Source organism: Paralichthys olivaceus, chromosome 1 (assembly GCF_024713975.1).
Source record: "Paralichthys olivaceus isolate ysfri-2021 chromosome 1, ASM2471397v2, whole genome shotgun sequence".
Classification (NCBI taxonomy): domain Eukaryota; kingdom Metazoa; phylum Chordata; class Actinopteri; order Pleuronectiformes; family Paralichthyidae; genus Paralichthys; species Paralichthys olivaceus.
Genome location: NC_091093.1, coordinates 12,436,122 through 12,456,663, shown reverse-complemented (window position 1 = coordinate 12,456,663; position 20,542 = coordinate 12,436,122). Strand labels below are relative to the sequence as shown.

Genomic DNA, 20,542 nt, shown 5'->3' with positions numbered 1-20,542 from the left:
TCATTCATGGCTCCTACATACAACAAATATTACCTTGGTAGATACATGTTTGATAATAATAACAACAATTATATTAACAATAATAATAATAATAATAATTACAATAGCAACTACATATCAGTTTTGAAAAGTGCTGTTACAAAGTACTGCACAAATAAAATCAAATAAAGCAAGAAGGGTCATTAAAATCTAAGACAACAAATGATTTAATACGAAATCAGAAATCAAAGACAGCAGATGAAATAATACAACATTTTTTAAACATAATGGCAAAAGATGAGGATAAAAAACATGAGTAGTAAAAAAACAAGTGAAGGCCAATGACATGTACCTTCCTTCAGTCTTTATCAGTGAAGCATCATCAGGCTCCAGGGTTTTACAGGCCGATTCGCCGCACTACTTCCTGATCCAACAGCCAACGACCAATGAGATCAGAGCACTCACCTCAGCGTCCCGCCCTTACCTTTGCGAACCAGCCAATAGGCGCCGCCGCTGGGCCTCTCCTCGAGCAGGGGGCCGAACCACACAGGTAACTGAAGGGAGGAAAAGAAAAAAAACCTCCGGGGCTTGTCATGGAGCTGGCGTGAAAGAAACACGGATTTCCTCCCTTCTTTACCAGTTAAACCAGTATCTCTGGATACATCACACTCAAGTACTGCGACAGGTACAGTCTCTGACCGCAAACTCCTCCGTGGCTCCTCTGGAAATTATCTCCCTTCTTTATTTCTCTCTCTCTCTGCGTGTACCTCAATTGAGTTTCCAGCCCTTTTGTTCGCTCCTCTTATCACTTGGAAAAAGGTGAACCCTCGTGTTATTTTTATTTGAATCTTTGCTCTAATTGTAGTTTTTACCCTTGTGGTCCCTGATGGCTTCGCACAGTGATACTCTGGTGGTGTTCTTTGGGGCAACAGCTGGTGCAAATGGGGGTAAACTGGGTTCGGATGAGAGGGAAATAATTCTCTTGGTGTGGCAAATTGTGGATCTACATGAGAAAAAGGTACGGACCTTACTGACCCCGTTCGTTGTACGGTTCCTTGTGTAGTGTTTGTTGGCATAGTGTGTACTTGTAGTGTGTTTGACATCCAAACCAACACGGTGTGCTCCTTGTATCGTCTGTAACCGCCTCATGCTAGCTAACACACGCTACACCCGTCGTTAGCGCACCTCTCCACAGGTGTGCGACCCAAATCTGACGAGCAAAGAGTTGGTGTCGTTTCACCTCATGGAGAACACACACCATCTTGGTTTGGCGTGTCAACACTTTTATTGACAATTAATTGCTTTTAGCAGCTACATTGTCAATTGTTTGACTGTTTAAAAAAAAAAAAGAAAAAAAAAAGTTACCTGAATGCGGGGTGTATAAACTTTAAGCTGCATTTTGACACATGTTAGCATGTCTGTGTTCACGCTGCATCCTGCGCCATGAAACGTTAAATCCCTTCCACAGGTCGGGAAGCTTCACAGATGTCTTGTAAAGCCAGACACTTTGGAGCTGACAGACCAGTGCAAAGAGGAAACAGGACTGACTCTGGACGATTTCGTCAAGGCTGAGCCCCTGGACAAAGCTCTGCAACAGGTGAGCCTTACACATCACTCAACATCAAGATGATTTAAATCAACTTTTATTAGTCATATGCAAGTTCACACAGGTGGACAAGAAGAAACCGGTTGGCTCAGCAGTGCAATAGTTACATTAAAAATAAAAGCAAGGTAGAAAGAGCTTACCATAAAAAAGTCAAATAAAAGACTATATACATTCAATTTCCACCTAAAGTTGTTCTTTAAAGACCAGCTGCTCAGCTTCATAAGAAACATCTCACAGAGCTACTGTATTCACCACAGCAACAACTCTCTCTTTTTAACGCTCCTTGCCGCCGGTCATATCACGAGAAGCTAATTAAACTGAGACAACTTTCCTACTTGTTTTTGCCCAGAGCCAGATGTGACATGACAAGCCTAACTCACCTGATGACCTTTATTTAAAAAAGAAAAAAAGAAAAAAAAGGTCTTCCACCTGGTTGAGTGTCATTGCTTTTGGCCCCTGACAGTTAAAATTCTGCTCTTTGCAGAGGCTTAGCACCCAGGATGGGCAGAGCCTGGGGCATGTAGAGATAAGGAGGAGTCGCAGGTCTAGTCTTGTCTCGGCCTGATGTGTGCTGCAGACATCTGGAAGGCGGAATGTTTACCTGGGACTGTGCCCTGCTCTTAGGGTGCAGGACAGGCAGGTAGAGGCCTTTTCAGATCTTACAGGCTTAAAGGAATAGTTCAACCAAAGTGTAAAAAAAATAAATAAAAAATACAATCTATCTACTCACCACTATGCCAATGGAGGGGTGGGTAAAGTGTTTGAGTCCATAAACACTGTTGCGTTGCAGCCAAACATTGCCTAAAGTCCTCTGATATCCTCGGACACTTGGAGCAGTATGGAGGTGATTGTATTAGATTTGGCTGCAACACTGTTTACCCCTGAAACAAAAAGTGTTCTGTGGACCCAAACACTTCACCTACCCCTCCATCGGATAGAGTGAATTTTAATTTTATGGTGAACTATCCCTTTAATCCTCTGCAGCCAGTTATGCCAATTATTTATGACCAAAATTGTAATCTGCTCTCTGGTTCCTCCCCATCAGGAGATGTGTTATGACAAAAGTGCTTATGTTGCCAAACATGTTTTTCAACCACCCTTGCAAGAATGTTTGTTTGCACTGGATGGACCTACCCCCCCTTCCAGTATTCCATAGTGTAAAAACCTCTCACTTGTTGGACCAGTGTCAGGGTTGGCTGTTAGTGTTGCTGTGGTTTGAATACCAAGCATGCACAAACAGGTTGGTTTGGGTAATCAATGATAAATGCTGTAAATTCTTTCTGAAGCTGTACATCTTTGATGCTGTTTGGTTTATGACACTTAACACTAAAGTAGTTAACATTTCATGGTTTGGTCTACATGCTCACGCCATGTGTGTCTCAATTGGGCTAGTAAGGCTCGAGCTCCACTGTAGGCTAGTTTGTGTGCTGAACCTTCAAATATTAACCTCAGCAATCAGCTCGTTCTATTCATACCTTTGTCCGGCTGGTTACTTTCTCTCCCTATTGGTCCCTCAAAGATTAGTTTTATCCTTGTTGATACAGGCAAGAAAAGAAAATGGTAGTTTGAGGTGCTTTACTGAACTGGGTTTTAGAAGAATGTGGGTCAGTTGTTCTCTTCTCAGATGGAGGGGTATGCATTGATAGAGGGGAAAAAAGCAACTGCCTCTTAATGGTTGTTAGCATGTGACATTGACCTGTGGGGTTGAAGGCCCCAAGGACATCTGTCACTTTGGCAAGATGCAATTTGCCAGCTATCATCCACATCACTGAATGCATAATATGAAAGTTCATTAGAGTCTTTTACATATTCTCTGTACATGCTTTGCTATTTTACAATACATGTTTGCGTAATCTGGAATCTCTTTCTATGTTTCTGATAGATTTCTGTCAAAATGCCTTCATGGGACAGTCTCGCTGTGTACAGAGTGTTTTCCCCTCCACCTACACTGATTACACTGCATATTAATTAAATTCTGTAAACAAGCCAATTTCAAGGTGTTAAGTTAGACATGAGCTTATTATCAGTCCCATCTCACCTGCTTTCCCAGCCATGAGCCACAGCTGAGATTGTATATCACAATATATACTGAGCTGTGATCAGAAACTCTAAAGCTTTAAATGTAATGAATTCATTTATTGTGGCAGCCAAGATTATTTTTGATTGCTATCAATAACTCTAGTTCCAGTGCACGAGTCAGAACATGACAGTCAACCAAAAACAGCACTGACAGTCCATTTTTAAGAGAAAACAGTGATTTGAAGACTTAATGTGGATACATCATTTCGGCATGGCTGTAGCTGTGACAGTTTTACCACGTCATGTTGTGTACACTTCACAGCTGTAGTTATCTCTGGTTCCTGGGAATAGGCTGATGGATGTGGAGCTGTTGCTCACTGACTGTACTAGTTTTGTTTGGGACTCTGACAGCATGCCACAGCCTGTAGGGAGATTCATGTGGTGTGAGACCTCACACACCTTGTTGTTATTTTTGCTAAAAGGAAACTGTGCACTCTCGTAAGCACTGTGTAATATTTTTTCAATAATGTTTGGGCACTGGCCGAAATGCTGATTGGTGCCTTTGACTTTGAGGTGAGTCAGTGACATTTGGTTCTTGCTCAAAAAAAGCATAGTTATTATTGTGAGATTGTTATCATGATGAATGACAATGAATTTCTAATTTACAGAAATGAGGCACTGATGACAACAGATTGTAGCATTGTATATGCATCCTCTACCTGATCATATTTTTTAAACAGGGATTTAAGTTGTTAACATTGTTATGTGATTATTATAATAATAAATAATACAAAATTATGTGTGAATATACACATATGCAGCTTACTGTCACAACACCCAAAACTGGAGTTGTGAGTGATCATGCTCTGCAGTGGGGAAAACCTGTGTTCATGACATACTGTTTGCAATGGAAACCATTGATTTGTCAATTCCTTCACTGCAAAAGACATGTGATTAAGAAACTGGGTTACTGCAGGAAACCACAGTAGTTGCCACTAATTATTCTCACATATATTTTAAGATGGCACTTGAAGTCATTGAGATTATGTTTTTGACCGCATCACAAATTCCCATCCTCACTGTAAGCAATCGTACAACACTTGCGTCACAATATGCATTGTGATGAAGGTGTGCGTATAGCTTCAAGGGGCCTTTAACAGGTTACCAAAGGGACTTCCCTGACACCACTCCCTGTTGCTCTTATCAGAGTTTGTTTCAGCCGCCCTCACCACCTCCCAACCTCACCTCTGCATACAAACACTCTAGCTCCACTGAAGAGCAAACCCTGATAGGACCACGTTCAAAGGCCACTTCCTCCCCCTCAGCCCTCTCCAATGGTAGAGTTAGACAGAACATTTTTTTCCTGCAATATCCTGTAGTACTTTTTGGAGAAACAGTTGTTTATTATGAATTGATCTAAAATAAATGTCATTTTCCTTAGATAATAAGGTGGCGTTATCATTCAGGATCTTGGGCATGGGTTATAACATCATTACTGGTAGAGAGCTGCCAAGGTTGACAACAGAGCCAACTGTGCCAAGGCATGATGATGATTGTTAACTAATAACAATAACTAGAATATAAATTATTTTGGAACCATTATTAATTCTCAGTTCCGCTGTTTTGCTTGTTTGCGTATCTTCATAGAAAGGGCAGCATGAATGATTGACACACAAATTGACACGCAAAGTTACCAGTGTTTTTGCATAGATGGCTATATACTAATATCAATCACCAATTTATATTGATTGGTAATTTATGATGTATGCACTTTTTTTGTCTGTTCGCGAGTTTGGTTCAATGGTCTGCTACTCATCTGTCTTCATGTTCAGCTTGTTTGCTCAATTTAAGCTGTGGTTTTAAGCTCGGAGTTGAAAAGGATAGGTGTGTCGCTACCTGGTCTATAACATTTGTTTTTCTCTCCGTAATCCGGCTTCAATAGTTGGCCAAGGTGGAGCTTCAGGCTAAACTATGAGCAAACACTCGTCCTGTTATCACTGTAAACATAGCATCCTGCAGCATGTCTGTGCTTAAGTGTTCTGCAAAATTAATCTACATAATTTTTGAGAATCATAGTCTTGGCTTTCTGTGTTTACCAGTAGAACAGTGAGAGCTTCAAGTATTTATGTGGGTGAGATAAGATACTGATTCGTTAGTTAGTTGTATGAGCTTTAGGATACATGCAGCTCTCAGAGAAGAAAACAAAACCAAGCAAAGGCTGCACAAGTGACGACGTGTTCAGAATATAAACAGTCAATGTATTAGGTCTTATTTTATTAGGTTGAATAAGAGAATTAAATTCAAGGGTATAATTTTCAAGACTTTTTATACATGTGCTATCCAGGTGATGCATGAATTATTAGGTCAGGACACTTTTGAAACAAACTAGTTGAACTGAACCTTGATCAACATTGATGCTGCGGACAAAGTTGATGTTGTCAAGACATCCCAAGAGTTAAGTCTATTATTTTATATATATATATAATTAATGATAATTAACATTTCGACCAGATAATGTTTTCTTTTTCATCAAATGCAAAGCCCACTAAATTAATCTGGCCAATGTGTGCATTGTTTCACAAATTGATCATGGGCTTCACCTTTGTTGTTAAGAATGATATTGTGATTTTATAACCAGTTGAGCATATGATATATCCTTTCATCAAAATGTACCTGTTGACCTATTGTAATCGCCTGTAATCTAAAATGATTGAGTTTAGAAGTGGTGCTGCTTGGTCACCTGTGCATGAGTGAACAACTTCAGACCTGTATGTGCAAGTGGAGGACTCAGCACCTCACTGCCCCATTAACATCCAAATAACTCAAAAGTGGTGAATCACTCTTTGGTACATTATGTGCAGGTTTGTGCAGGCAAAAAAAAAATATTTGGCTCATTGTTTCTCCAATTATGAGGATTACACATGCGATACATAAATGATAAGTTAGTAGAGAGCTGGGGCGCATGACAGTTTGCAGTGGTTTTCTTTAAATTTTGTTCCCCCCAAAATTAATTAATATAATTTATAAATTACTCATGCAAAGTATTTCCCAAACATATTTGCATTGTAATGATTCTCTCCCAAAATTGTTGACCTATAAAAAATGGTTGATAACTTTAACCATGATCACCACAAATGGTTTCCACCTTATTAAAGTCCAATGTTTGCCCATGTTTTGGTATTTTGGCATTCTCCATAGACATAATTCAGACTCAAGAGTTTATAGTTGTCAAATTCATAGTTTTGAAAAGAAAATGTCATGTTAAAGACAAACCTGGGACCAGGGATCCTTTCGTTTGTCTGTTAGAGTTCATGGACCCACAGTTAATACCCAAGCCTTTTCTTTTCCTCAGATCAATAACTCTTGCATGTATTTGTCCAGACACACCAAAAATCCCTAATATAACTCTGAAGTACTTTTTCCCTTGTCAGCAGCTGGCTGCTGTTGCCAAATAGCCCTATATTTCTCTCTGACTGTTAAGGTGCATGTCTGGGCATGCACCTCTAATACTCCCCCAGTTTCTGAAGATCTGTCCTATGCAGCCAATTTGCAATGCGAAAAAACAGTCTCTGAGTTGAAGTCAGCAGCTGCTTCCATGGTTCAGGAAAGATGAAGGAAGAATCTAATATTTCAACTTTCTCACGTTGCCAATGGCATGAGTAAAAGTCGTCTCTATCTTACATTGTGAGCAGCAAAGGAATACACGCAGCATTCAAGTCAGTATTACTTCAGAAAGGTTTCAAGATGTCAGTATTATGCAAAGTAAGAGATGCAGAGATATCACAGACCCCCCCCTTTCTTGAATTAAGAATAAAAAAAAAAACTAAAATGTGAACATAAATTCTCATCCTTTCTGCATTGTTTTTTCTGTAAGATAAAAATCTTTATATCCTAAATGACAATAGCAAATGTCTGTGAAAGGCTTATATCGCTTCTACATCAAAGTAAAAGAGACTAATTATGTGCAAAAAGTCTAATTTACAAATGAGTAATCACAGTAAGATGAACCCAAATCATACAATTTGTGGTTGTCTAAATCAGACCTGGTTCTTTACTATAAGACTAAGAAACAACAAACTCACATTTGTATATTAATAGTGTTACTAGTTCTACAGTTCTTAATGATAATAATCAACAGCTTGGCTTTGCCAGTCTACATGGTTGACTCCCAATTGTTCTCAACCAAACCCTAGCACTCCCATACCCTGACAAAAATAAGTAACTAACCACTCCCGGCACAGAATTTAACATTTTGAAGTATGATTTCATTCCAAAGAGTCAGACAACAAAACAAGCAGCTAATGAAACTTTTAGCAGCTTAATATTTTTCTTCTGATTTGGTGGCTCAACTTGGTGTGAAAGGATTTCAGTAACCCTGAACACAGCGCAAGTGATGGCCTCTATTGACAGTTGAATGCTGCCAACAGGTTGTCACAACACAAGGAATGGGGCTCATTCAGTGCGATAGTTAAAAATAAACATGTGCCTATGAGGGAGGTGCTGGTATTTAGGGTCTAGGGTTGGGTGTTGTAGCCTCCATTTTATGTGGAGACGGACAGGTTTGACTCGTATGGGTTGTTTTTCCTTTTGCCTGCATGTGACTGATCATCATGAACTGTGATCCTGGTGATTAGTCTGTCTCCTTTGTCTGCTCGCTTTCTCACAAGGCAAACTCTAAAACTTGTTCGACGAGCCTCGTTCATAATCACACACGCAATGCAGTCAAATGTCAAACAACACTACCTTCATGTGTTTGCCTTTCGACTGAAGTCTTGTCTGTGAGTCTCACTTCCACAGTGTAGATGGTCTTTGGACAAAAATATTAAACTATATTTTAACTGTATTATTAAGCCGCAAGCTGTTTGCAAAGTAATCCAAATGCAATAATCTTGTCTTTTCCTCTGTAAAAATACTTTTAGCTGTGGTATGTTCAGCTTTGACACAGAGTCCTACTTTGAATGTGAAATACTCATCACATGGAATGAAATCCTTGTTTCATTTCCCCATTCTTTCTCCTCTCCTTCATTATGCAGTTTCAGCAGTCAGTGTCATCAGAAATAAAAAGTCTCGGCAGAAGCTCTTGCACACTTTGTGTGAACAGTCCCCTTGTCATCCGACAGGCCCTCCACCCTGAAGCCTCCAAAAAGGTAATTGTTTTCACTGTTGTTTCACCACACTGCACACACATGCCATAACTATTTTAGATTTATTTTAAATGTTAAATAAAAATATGTATCTATTCTATAATATGCAAATATACAATTTGAGCTACTGGTATATCCATGTATAATTGATTAATTTCTAGAAATCTACTGAAGTTAAAAGCCATATGTTTTCCCCTCATTGATACATATTACTAATGACGTGTTTTGTTTTAATTTGTCCTCTTAATACTAATTAATACTGATGTCAGCAGATAAATACCTTGGTCTGTTCCATGCTGCCACACTGACTAATGTCCTAATGTACTTTTCAGAATCTTGTCCTTCCTGAATGTTTCTTTTCATTTGTGGACGTGAGAAAAGAGGTTCACAAATGCTGCCCCAACGCTGGCCCTGTGCAGAAGCTAACGCTTCCCACCATGTTGGAACGTATCTTTTTCTAGCCTGTGCGCTGAAATCATTATTTATAGTTGCATTTTATACATATTCTGTGTTAAAAATGTGTCTTTTAACTATAGTAAGACAAGAAAAATCATGTACCCATTTTGATGAGTTGAACTGTATTTTATGTAGCCTTTGCCATTTCAGTCAAAAACTGTTGACATAAAAGATGTAAGCAAAAAGCATCGTCGAAAATGGCAGCTAAAACTGGGAAGCATCCTTAACTCTCCATGCAGATGTTGGTCTTCCTGCTGTCTCAGAGCAGCTGATGGGTGTGAGGGAGGTGAGCAGCATGGTGCAGCTGATGCTCTGCATCCTGGCTGAGCCCTACAGTAAGTAACTGTCTGAGTTTCAACCTAAAATGATCTGACATTGACCCAGAGACTGAACACCTACAATCTCCTGTTCGTGTTTGAACTCTGCCCTTCCTGTGGAGAGGAAGCAGAATAATGCTGGCCCATAAAAAGATATATCAGATGATATGAACTGTCAATACGCACTTCGATCTGCCTGCTGGTTTGAGTTTATACATCACTGAGGCCGAAGCCCAAATATATACAGACACCACTTTTAACTAGAAGGTGGCATAGTTTCATTAAACATCTTGAATATGTCATGTGTTAACAAGCTAGACAATATTATACTTGATACTGCTTATAGTTTTATTTTTGTAACCAGGTGTTAAAGGAAACCTATTAGTATATCAAATAGTGAAGCAAACATGTGAAGTAAAAGTAATCTCTGCGAGACAAAAGTTCAGATGTCAGACTGCTCTCTGAACTGCTCATCCTACTTCCTCGATGATGTCATCTTGTCACTGATTTCTTTGTCTTTAACTAAGTGTCTTGGGCTGATATTCTCTGTTTTAGTCAGATGCTGAACAGAGAGTTTGAGTTAAATGAGTGTTTTTGAACTGGGAATCATGCAAAGCTTTTCCAGTGAAATCCTGAAATAAAAATATAGAGCAGAGAATGAGCGCAACAAAGGTGTCCTTTTAAATTGCACGTTAAAAACAGTGAATGATGGATGTAAAATGACTCCTGAAATGTAACTGCAAATAAATCAAACATGAATTGGACCCTTCTGGCTTAACCCCCATAATAACAGCAAAGTATCGCTTCGGGTGTGACAACGCAACAGGAATGCACAGTGCTCGAAACTCCCACTGCCAAGTGTCTGTGAATGAACCTTTTTACTTAACATGAAGGAAAACATTGTTTTCAATTTCCCTTTCCTTCTTTCTTTTAGATCACAAATTCTCCTGTGTTGAAACTGTGAAATACAAGTTTGATTCTGGCACATGGTATGTATGAAAGTTTGTTTTTGTCCCTCTGTGTGTTTCTTCCACACCTGTTTGCCTGCAGTGTCGTTTGCAGACTGAAACCCCCTCCAGCCATGTTCAGACGTCAGACCTGAGCACAGCTAAGGGGCTCTTAACAGTGATTACAGCAACAGGGAAACAACAAGTGTGTCATTAAAGCTGTCCAACTTTGCCATCAAATGCTTACTTGGCTATCCAGTAGCAGAGCACCAATTCCTGCTGTTCATAGACGGCAAGAAGCCTATTACCCTGACAACCCCCTGTAACCCCAGTAACCCTGAGTGACTGTGTAGCGCTAACCAAGAGTGGCTACCCAGAGTGTCTACAGTTTTAACCCCAAGTTTGACTAGAGGGATGTTCTCATTTTTGGGAAGACTTTGAATATTTCCTCATTATCATTCCTTTGCTCATTACTGTCAGATTGTCATTCGTGTTTTTTTTCTTCTTTCCTCTCATGGTTATGTTACGGTGTGTTGTATAGCAGTAAGACGGAGCCGGTGGACAGTGAGACGGTAATCAGAGCACGGGGGCTCCCGTGGCAATCATCAGACCAAGACATTGCTCGCTTCTTTAAAGGCCTCAATATTGCAAAGTATGTCGGACTCGTCGGGCATCAGCCCAATGATTACTTCAAACTTTATGTAAATTTCTCTTGCAACAGAATAAGGGATAATTTGCACTTTCAACATGTTGGTCATGATTAGTGGCATTTTCTTGTTTTTGAAACATCAAATCAGATCTTGAGACATTCATAATGCGTCTCAAGATCTGCCTGAAATGCAAATCTCATGGGTTTTAATTGTTCTGTTATCATAACCATCAACATCCTGTTGCTGAAACTTTTGTTGTTGTGTTTAGGGGTGGCGTGGCCCTTTGTCTTAATGCTCAGGGGCGGAGGAATGGCGAGGCCTTGGTTCGTTTCATCAACTCAGAACACAGGGACCTGGCCCTGGAGCGACACAAGCACCACATGGGTAGCCGCTACATTGAGGTTAGGTTCAGCATTTACCTTTTGTCCACTCTTCTATGTCCTTTGACAGACTGTGTGAGTCTTCAGTCAAATGTAATGACTCTTTGATTTTCAGATCATATGTCTTTAAGTTAAATTCTTCTTTATGGTTTTCTTCTTCTTGTATTCTCAGGTCTACAAAGCCACAGGAGAGGAATTCCTTAAGATTGCTGGAGGTCAGATTTCAGATTATTTTCCTCTTTTCTCACCATTTTTGTATGAGGACCTGTGATGAAAGGCTTACTGTTAGCGTGTGGTAGCCTTCTGTTTCACGGCTTTCCCGCATCTTTGAGGAAAAACAAGACCCCTCCACATCTGTAAAAGAGCAGCCCTTTTAGTGACTGTAAAAGAGTGGCTCTAGCTCTCTCTCCTATTACCTGTCTTTGCCTCATCCCAGTGACTCTCCAGCAGCTTATCTGGAACTAATGAAAGAACCTTTGTGAGGAGCTGCCCTCTCTTCCCCCCCTTCCCTCATCCACAGCCCAACCCCTCAGAGACCAGTTGGAGAGAAATTTCACTCCTGGCTAACAGCAGCTCACCTGTTCCGCTCGGCCTCAAGCTCCTTTCCCCTGAGGGAGAGAGGGCCGATGGCCGGTAAAAAGCCCGACTCAGAGTCAACACAAAGATGGTGTGAAGAGACAAAGGCTTAGCCTGGGGCCTCGGGACCATAGAGCAGCCGCCAGTTACACAAAGCAGAGATAGTGGAGAAAGAAACAGTGACTCGAAGCAGATAACTTACAGGGACTGCCAGTCTGACTGTGGACTTTACCCAGATGAGTTAAGATAAATAGAGATATACAGCACATTGGACTTGTGCATGCAAATAGATGCAGCAGACGAGACACAGCTGCTTTTATCACAAAAGAGAAGAAAACATAGAACATGCAAATAAAAGGTTAATAAAAAGTCTTTACTATATAAGGAAGCAACATCCCTGTTTTGGTTGTTTCTCCTTCTGCTTAGTTCTTTAATGAACAGTGACAATTCAATGTTACATTTTCTTTACAAAAAATATATCTCATTATCAAAAGGTGTTTTTGTGATGATTAATTTAGAGTCTGAGTCACTGAACCTTATATTCACAGGGTTTTTACCCCATAACTAGTCAGCTAATCTAGCGAGTTCATTAAAAAACTGTTTTATATTTGGCTGGTCATATATTTTTAGTTTAATTCTACAGTAATAATAATAACTATATTTAGTAGTATTCAGTTATCAAAAGAATACAGCTCAAACAAGACTTCCCTGAACATGTGAGCCAAGTTAACATATGTACACCCAATAGAATCCCTGCTAACACTGGGCAAGATGGAAATTTTGCTTATTCTTAAAATGTATTTATCAATATTGCAGTATATAAAATCTGATTCATCTTGATCTTTCCATGTTGGCTTCTACTACTGAGTGGGAAGTGTTCACTTAGCAGAGCTGACAGCAACAGGGTTGGGGGTTTACAAACCTTGCTTTCTAACAAAGCGACACTGTGGTGGTCATATTTTTCAAACAAGCTGAAGCAAGGTGACATCACATTAGTCCTCTGTCTGTAGGTACATCTAACGAGGTGGCACAGTTCCTGTCCAAAGAGAACCAGGTGATTATCCGCATGCGGGGGTTGCCGTTCACCGCCACTCCCCAAGAAGTGCTGTCCTTCCTTGGCTCTGAGAGCCCAGTTACAGATGGTGCAGAGGGTCTACTCTTCGTCAAGTACCCTGACGGACGGCCCACTGGTGATGCCTTTGTGCTCTTCTCCTGTGAAGAATACGCCCAGAACGCCCTGAAGAAGCACAAGCAGATCCTGGGGAAGCGCTATATTGAGCTGTTCCGGAGCACAGCAGCAGAGGTGCAACAGGTACATTGTTTTATTACCTCTGCTAACAACGTTATGTTTCATCTGTGTTTGTTTGTTGGTCAAAGGATTAAAAAAAAAAATACTTGAGAAGAGAAGAACCCAGAACAAAAAATGTCTAATGTCCTATTTCACAATTTTCCTGGGAATAATTCATGGATCTTGATTAAAAAAAAATTAGGGAACTGATATCTATGAGTTTGTCCAATGTGGTGCAGATTGATTTAATTTAAGGGTACTTGGCAGAGGTATGAGCTTTTATGATTTATATTTAAGTTTCATCGTGACATGAAAAATACATGCACCAGTTTTAAAACTGCTGCTGGAAAAAGTACATGCGTCCTGCATCAAAGATTTTAAAAATGATAAAATGTGACAAAAAGAACAGAAATATACCCTTTAAATTAAGTAACTGGATTAACTAATTTGTGCAAGATATAATTGTGTTTGTATTTGTTAAATAATTCCAGAAATGTCTCAGGAGAATCAGTTTCCTCTGTGAATCATTAAAGGTGTAATTCCTGTGTGTGATGATTATTGACATTAGCTGAGGTCCATATGGGCTTTGTTCTGGAAAGTTATGGTATTGAAATATGTTATGAAATGTGGAGAGACAATAATTTGTTTTGACCAGGAATTGTCTTTTATCTTTCGCCGTCCCCAGGTCCTGAACAGATATATGTCCACACCTCTAATCTCCACACTGCCTCCATCTCCCATCATGCCCGTCCCAGTCCTCGCCACTCCTCCCTTCCTTCCAGCCGCCAGCTGCACACGTGACTGTATTCGCCTGCGTGGTCTGCCTTACACTGCAGGCATCGAAGACATCCTGGAGTTCATGGCAGAGCATACTGTGGACATCAAACCCCATGGTGTCCACATGGTCCTCAACCAACAGGTCAGACTGGTGGGGAGTCGTGGGTTCAGGCATGTCTCTCACAAACCCCATGTCTTGTAACTTGCAGCCATCTAGCTTTGTCAGAAATCCCTGTTGTAGAGGGAATGATTGAAACACATAATAAGTCTGAACAAGTTCTAGAAGTATTTAGTGTAAATCTACATAATTATTAACAGAGTACAGCAAAATGTAAAGAAAAATAGGAAAAAGTTTTTTGTTGGTGCAGAAAAACTACTTTATTTATTTATATTTTCATAAATAAACGTTTTTTTCCTTCTTATTATCTAACTGTTTTCTTCCTCTCCACTGCAGGGTCGGCCCTCAGGTGACGCCTTCATCCAGATGAGATCAGCCGACAAAGCGTTCATAGTGGCCCAGAAGTGCCATAAAAAGACAATGAAGGACCGGTACGTCGAAGTGTTCCAGTGCTCCACAGAGGAGATGAGCATTGTGCTGATGGGAGGAACCCTGAACCGCAGCGGCCTCTCCCCTCCGCCCTGCAAACTTCCCTGTGAGTAAATCCAACCAGGAGATTCATCAAGCCGCCAAACGCCCACATGTGTTAGATTGTAGGGATACTTCAGGGTTTTATTAAGGATTTCAGCCTCATGAACGTATTGACCTGGAAACAGCTGCCGCAAGGTCAGCAGTGTTGTGTCACCATGTTCTCCTATTGGCACTGAGGGTTTCCACCACTGCCATCAGCTTCACACTGGTACTGGCTTGTTTGTAGGTAAACTCATCCACACTGTCACTAGTATGTGTTTACTTTGGAAATGTGACAACCTAAAGGTCACATTGAGCTTTGTAAATAAATACCTGGCACCCAGAGGATGGTTTTCTTGTCTTAACCTGTTGCTTAAAGGTTTTTTTAAACCTGGATCTTTCTTTTATAGTTTTGGTTTTTATTCTATTCTTTTGGTTTTCTGACCAATCAGATTCATTGCTGTGACCTGGGTTGCAGTGATTCAGTTTAAATATTTTATATGATTTTATACATTTTTGATTTTATTATTTTCTCCAACTCACAGACTAAAAACAAAAAAATTTCCGTTGGTCAACCAATGGATAAATTGTTTATTCTAACCATTGTCTTTATAAACTGCAGTGTCATTGGTAACCATAATTTAAGTAAGTCAGTGGGTTAAAACATCCTTTTTTCTAACTTTGTGTTTGTCAGTTTTTTAAACTCATTACATTAAGTCTGAAACCTGAGATAGAATATGTGTAAGACTCATCATGGTGTTTTCAAGTTTCGAAAATATATTGTAACATGAGACACATGTTGAAATACCCTGAACAGCATGTTGAAACTCTTAGCATACTTGACACTGTCTCACTGCTGGCAGGACTGAGCATGAGTCAAACACAACATGTAAATGATCAGATGTATCTCTGTCTCCCTGCAGGTCTGTCTCCCCCCACAGCCTACACTGCATTCCCCACCCCGCCAACCATTCTGTCTGAGGCTGGCCTCTACCAGCCCCCCCTGCTGGCTGCTCCGAGACCTCCTCAGACCTCTGCACACAGCCCTGCTCACACTTTGGCCTACTACCCCCACCAGCCGCACCTGTACATGAACATGAACATGAACTACACAGCTTACTACCCCAGGTAAGGGGAAGCATCAGCTCACTCTCCCTATTTGTTCTGCTCTTCCTTCTCATCACCAGTTACTCATTATCCGTCCTCTTCTTTCAACTAAGTGCCGTGTTCTGTCTCCAGTCCCCCAGTTTCTCCCTCCACAGTAAGCTACTTTGCAGCGCCGCCAGGAGCAGTAGCAGCAGCAGTGGCAGCCCAGTCCCACCCTGCAGCCGCCGCTCCTGTGCTGCCCCAGCCTGGCGCCTTGGTCAGGATGCAGGGTCTGCCCTACAACACCGGAGTCAAGGACATCCTCAGCTTCTTCCAAGGATACCAGGTCAGTACATATAGAAGTAAACTGATGCAAAAGATTAAGTAGAGCATTTATCGCGACCAAGGCCGAACAATCCTACGCATGATGTATAGATCTTATGACACCATGTATAAATATATCATCTTATGATCTTATAGTTGAAACGTATGAAAAAGAAAAACATTTCACACCAAAACTGAATTGATTCTTCCCAAATCCAGACCCCATTCCTAACTTTGGTGGAAATGGTTTTGTAGTTTTTGTGTAATCCTGCTAACAATGAACCAACAAACAGACACTGGTGAAAACAACCTCCTCTGCAGAGGTAACAGAAATGTAATGCATGAAAGTAAAATGTCAGTAGGTGAGGACTTGTTTACCATTGTATGAATGATTTTATTTCTCCAAGTAAAATCTTCATGATTAGATTAAATCTGCAGCTTCTTTCCAGAAAGTTCAATTGTTACAGAAAGTTGTGCCAAACATTGGTAGCAGCCTCTTGACAATGATGTTGAAATTTAAATGTTGACTGGTTTAACAATAAACAATGTGTGTTGCTATATTTTTCCCACAGTCTGCAACCACATGTAATAAAATCTGAAGCTGTTGGACCAGTGAGCCAATTTCCATTAGTGGCTTTTGTAACAGAATCACTCCACAGTGTTTATTCAGTTAAGGGACATGTGTACACTTGTGCTCCCCGTCCCACCCCTCTCTTTGCTTCCCTTTTTTTCACTGCCAGCCCAAATTAGGTGGAGTCCTCTGAAGCAGGTATGAACCCTGACAAGTGTGGTGTCAGATGTTTGAGTGGTCGGGAGGGAGAGGGGTGGGGTTTGAGGTGGAAGGGTTGTTGTTGTTGCACAGATCTGGGGTCTGCTTTTGGTCTTGACATGACAGTTATTTCAAACCAAGTGCTGAACATTAGAAGTTGTGTGGTGTGTGAGAGAGATTGAAGCTGACTCAAGTGTTGACTGTTGGCTGAAACACAGTAACTGTATCCTGAATGGAGTGAGTGTGTGTTTTCCTGCCTGCAGTTGTGTCTCTCACACTGGTCGTGGATGAGAAAACAGTTCTTACACCAGTGCCTGGTGTCTTTTACCCACAATCCCAAATCACTCTGTTGACAATGCAGCCAGTATTTTTTGTCCCCCCCCCCCCTCTAAAACTTGGAGTATTTTGACAGTGTATACTTGTGTGTCTGCGTGCTGTGATGTGTGAAACCATGTGACAGCCTTCCCACCCTGACTGTGCGTTCATTATTGTGCTATCTGTAGTACGCCCCTGAGGAGTACAGCAGCGTGGTTCAAATGAGCGAACAGGCCAGGAGTCTGATTCAGCCCAAAGAATGGCTCTGTCTTTAGGGACTCACCCCAAGGTAAGAGGAGCCTCCAGACCAGAGAACCAGAGTGGACAGAGAGGGCATTCCCTACACGTTTAGATTCACAACTCTCAGTAATGCTTCGAACCCTCAGAGCTGCTGATCCAAACAACCAGGCAGCTTCCTCAATAATTATTTGTGGGACTGAAATTTCTGCTCAAACATTATAGCTGCAGCAGAGGAACAATTAAAGCACAACAACACCTCACACATATCAGCTAAAATCCAGTTTTACTGCATTTTTGTAGGAATGCCCAATCTAGCCATCAAGGTTCTGAGCTACTGAGCCGGCATGTCCGTCTGCTGCCTCCCAAACTAAACTGCTTCAATCTTTCCTGAAGCTCTGTAAGAGGAGTGCCGAGTCTGGATCCCTGACAGACGCCTCATTATAATCCAGTATTTTGTATATAATGCACAGAATGTATGGAACTTTAGGGAAACTTAATATATTTAATATATATAATTTTAGTGCCAAAACCACTTTGTTTCACAATCCTTTTACTCAGTCAGTTACATCAGTCTTGTTTAACATCTTTTTTCAACTATATCTTCAGTTTTGACATTCACTCCAGCTGGAGGTTTAGGTTTCTGGTGTTGTGAGGAAATCAAATAACCAGAAAGAGCATCAGTTCTTCTCCTAAGACATTTGTGAATGAATAAACATCCCCCCTCTCTGACCGTCTCCTCATGTGATTCTCCAACATCAAGACTTTATGGCTTCTACCCTGATCAGTGTGTTGTTTCAAATCTGCATGTCTTAAACAAACTGATTTATTTGCATTCAACTTCTGATGCAAAACATGGGTGCATGCAAACTAACGAATGATAATGACGTGTGGGTTTCAGGTCCTCTGTGGGAGCAGCATGTACTCTACCTTTACTCTCTAAGCTCTGCCCGTTCGTCTCTTTTCTAACTGGACCAGTTTGATGAGCTGAGCTTTTTTTTTCACAGCATTGCTCCTCTCCAGCTTCGTGGGCTCCCCCTGGTGGTTTCATGTTGCTGCTCTGTTTTTCCCCCTCTCTATATCTGCAGCTCCAGCCAGACGCCATCCTCATCTTGTACAACTTCAGCGGCCAGTGCAGCGGCGAGGCCTTGATCACCTTCCCCAGCGAGGAGAGCGCCAGGCGGGCTGTAGCTGAGCGCTCCAACCACCCCTTCTACGGTCAGCAGGTCCACCTGCTCTTTTGCAACTGACGCCTCCCCCTTCCCTCAATCTGCCCCCTCCCTGTTGAACAGCACTCACCTCCTGCCTTCCCCACGGAACTGAACAAACTCCAGTTGATATCAGTGCTACATGAAGCAGCTGCTGAACCTTTACCCTCCCTGTGATCTGACATGTATTACTACACACTACGACGCTGCCAGCCCCCACACTCCCGAAGCCACTGGTGGAGTTTGAACATCTTCGGGGGGGAAGCGGCTGAAGTCATTAAAGCTTTGCGTTGTACTCATGACTGTGGATGCCACTGTGTATTTGCACCTACTGTAATAGCTGTATGTGGAGAGGAGATGTTGTGGAGCCTGGACACGTGTCTCAGTGGCTCAGTGTATTTAAAGGCTCAGCTGTATATCCTGTGTTTCTCTCATCAAACTGTAGTTTCATCCTGAAAAGCTTGAGGCTGCACAAACGTCTGCTGTTGATCTTTTATGTATATTTCAGAATTTTCCCTCTCGACCACTAGATTTTTGTTCGTCATAGTTTATGGGCCTTTGTGTTCGCTGAATGCAAACACACGTGTATGTTTATTCATTTAATGGTCTCCAGTGGTGCCATTGTAAAGTGAGAAAGAAAAAAGCCATAAAGACTTGACTTAAACTACTGAAACAAAGACAACTGTGTTCTTTAACTGTCGTGAATGAATTTGAACTTTGAGCTGCAGGGACTTTTGGTTAAAAGCACAGTAACATCACAGATGTGCCAGTGAATCAATGATTGTGTAACATGTGTTTTTTCTCTATAAAGCATTTATGTATCTGATGTGTGTCATCATCCTGTTTAGACCTTTTTGTCCAAGCACTACAGATTTGCTGTCGTTCCGATCAGAGTTAAAGAACTTTGTCTGAGTAGCATGGCAGAATAATACTATTTTTATTATTCCCAATTCTTTAGTTATTAAATCTAAATTGACAGATGTATCCTGAGGCCTTTTCTAATGATCAACCTCAGCTACTGTACATTCTTGTTTAGTGTTTGTTTCCAGACTATAACGATCAGTCTGTAACATCTTTGATTCCTGCTGCTAACAGCTGTCTTTATTTTTCTACAGTCTTTACTTGCATTACCCAGAGTGCAGTACTGGTCCACATGGGGCGAGGTCGACCTCTGGTGGCAGATGAGATGTTTCTTTGTTTGCGAGTTTGAGACTTGCATGAATTTAGCTCTTTGTGAATTAGACTGTAAACGATAAAAAATGTTGACAAACGATCCGTGTTTCATTTTATTCTCATTTAAAGAGATGAATTCATCAAACATGAATAAAACCAATGATGAAAGTTGCCCAGACTTAGGAATATGTTAACTTACAAAGGGAAGAACTGCACCTTTAAAAACTGCATGGACACTGATCAGATCAACATATATTGCTTAGTTAATTAAATTGAGAAATAAAACCACAAGGTGCTTTATGCTGTTTGTGACTTGTGAGTGGCACCTCACAACCAAACCTTTTCCTCCTGTGATGACCTCACTGCTGAAGGTTCTCGCTGGCAGCTGGAAAGAAGCAGCTGGTGATTCTGTTCAACCTCATTGTCAAGAAACTGTTCTGGCCGTCACAGAAATCAGAGTGCAGGAAAAAAGTAAGCTAAATGTAGAGAACAATCCTCTGGGATTAACACTGTCTTTTCTGGAGAGACTTGAGAGTTTTTGGCCGTGTCATGGTCATCAGCAGATATTCCCCTATCAAGCATGGCCTCTACAGGCTTCTACCAGAGCCGAGTGTGACTCTTAAATCCATTGCTTGACTAAAATAACACTCAGAAGAGTACACA

The 20,542-nt window shown here is 41.0% G+C and overlaps 1 protein-coding gene across 6 annotated transcripts; it reads left to right on the top strand.

Moving 5' to 3' along the window:
* The first annotated feature begins 310 nt into the window (after positions 1-310).
* On the top strand, positions 311-19,979 carry esrp2 (epithelial splicing regulatory protein 2). 6 transcript variants are annotated; one of them, XM_069521717.1, is made up of 17 exons: positions 311-664; positions 845-997; positions 1,448-1,576; positions 8,638-8,751; positions 9,081-9,195; positions 9,444-9,539; positions 10,456-10,510; positions 11,010-11,120; positions 11,387-11,519; positions 11,671-11,713; positions 13,085-13,386; positions 14,048-14,281; positions 14,594-14,792; positions 15,691-15,895; positions 16,007-16,199; positions 17,450-17,550; positions 18,587-19,979. In XM_069521717.1, the coding sequence occupies exons 1-16, from the start codon at positions 326-328 to the stop codon at positions 17,534-17,536; spliced, it is 2,508 nt and encodes an 835-aa protein (XP_069377818.1). In that variant the 5' UTR covers positions 311-325; the 3' UTR covers positions 17,537-17,550; positions 18,587-19,979. The 6 variants fall into 6 exon arrangements, with proteins under 6 accessions (XP_069377818.1, XP_069377821.1, XP_069377835.1 ...); XM_069521720.1 differs by having other exon boundaries at positions 18,506-19,979; XM_069521734.1 differs by lacking the exon at positions 845-997.
* The last annotated feature ends 563 nt before the right edge of the window (positions 19,980-20,542 follow it).

What these genes read in the sequence shown, in the direction of transcription:
- esrp2 (XM_069521714.1), top strand. Translation starts at nt 326, where the DNA reads ATGTACCTTCCTTCAGTCTTTATCAGTGAAGCATCATCAGGCTCCAGG. An exon ending in AAGTTTGATTCTGGCACATG is followed by an intron (nt 10,511 to 11,009) that starts GTATGTATGAAA and finishes TGTGTTGTATAG; the next exon opens with CAGTAAGACGGAGCCGGTGG. An exon ending in GCTTCTTCCAAGGATACCAG is followed by an intron (nt 16,200 to 18,586) that starts GTCAGTACATAT and finishes CTATATCTGCAG; the next exon opens with CTCCAGCCAGACGCCATCCT.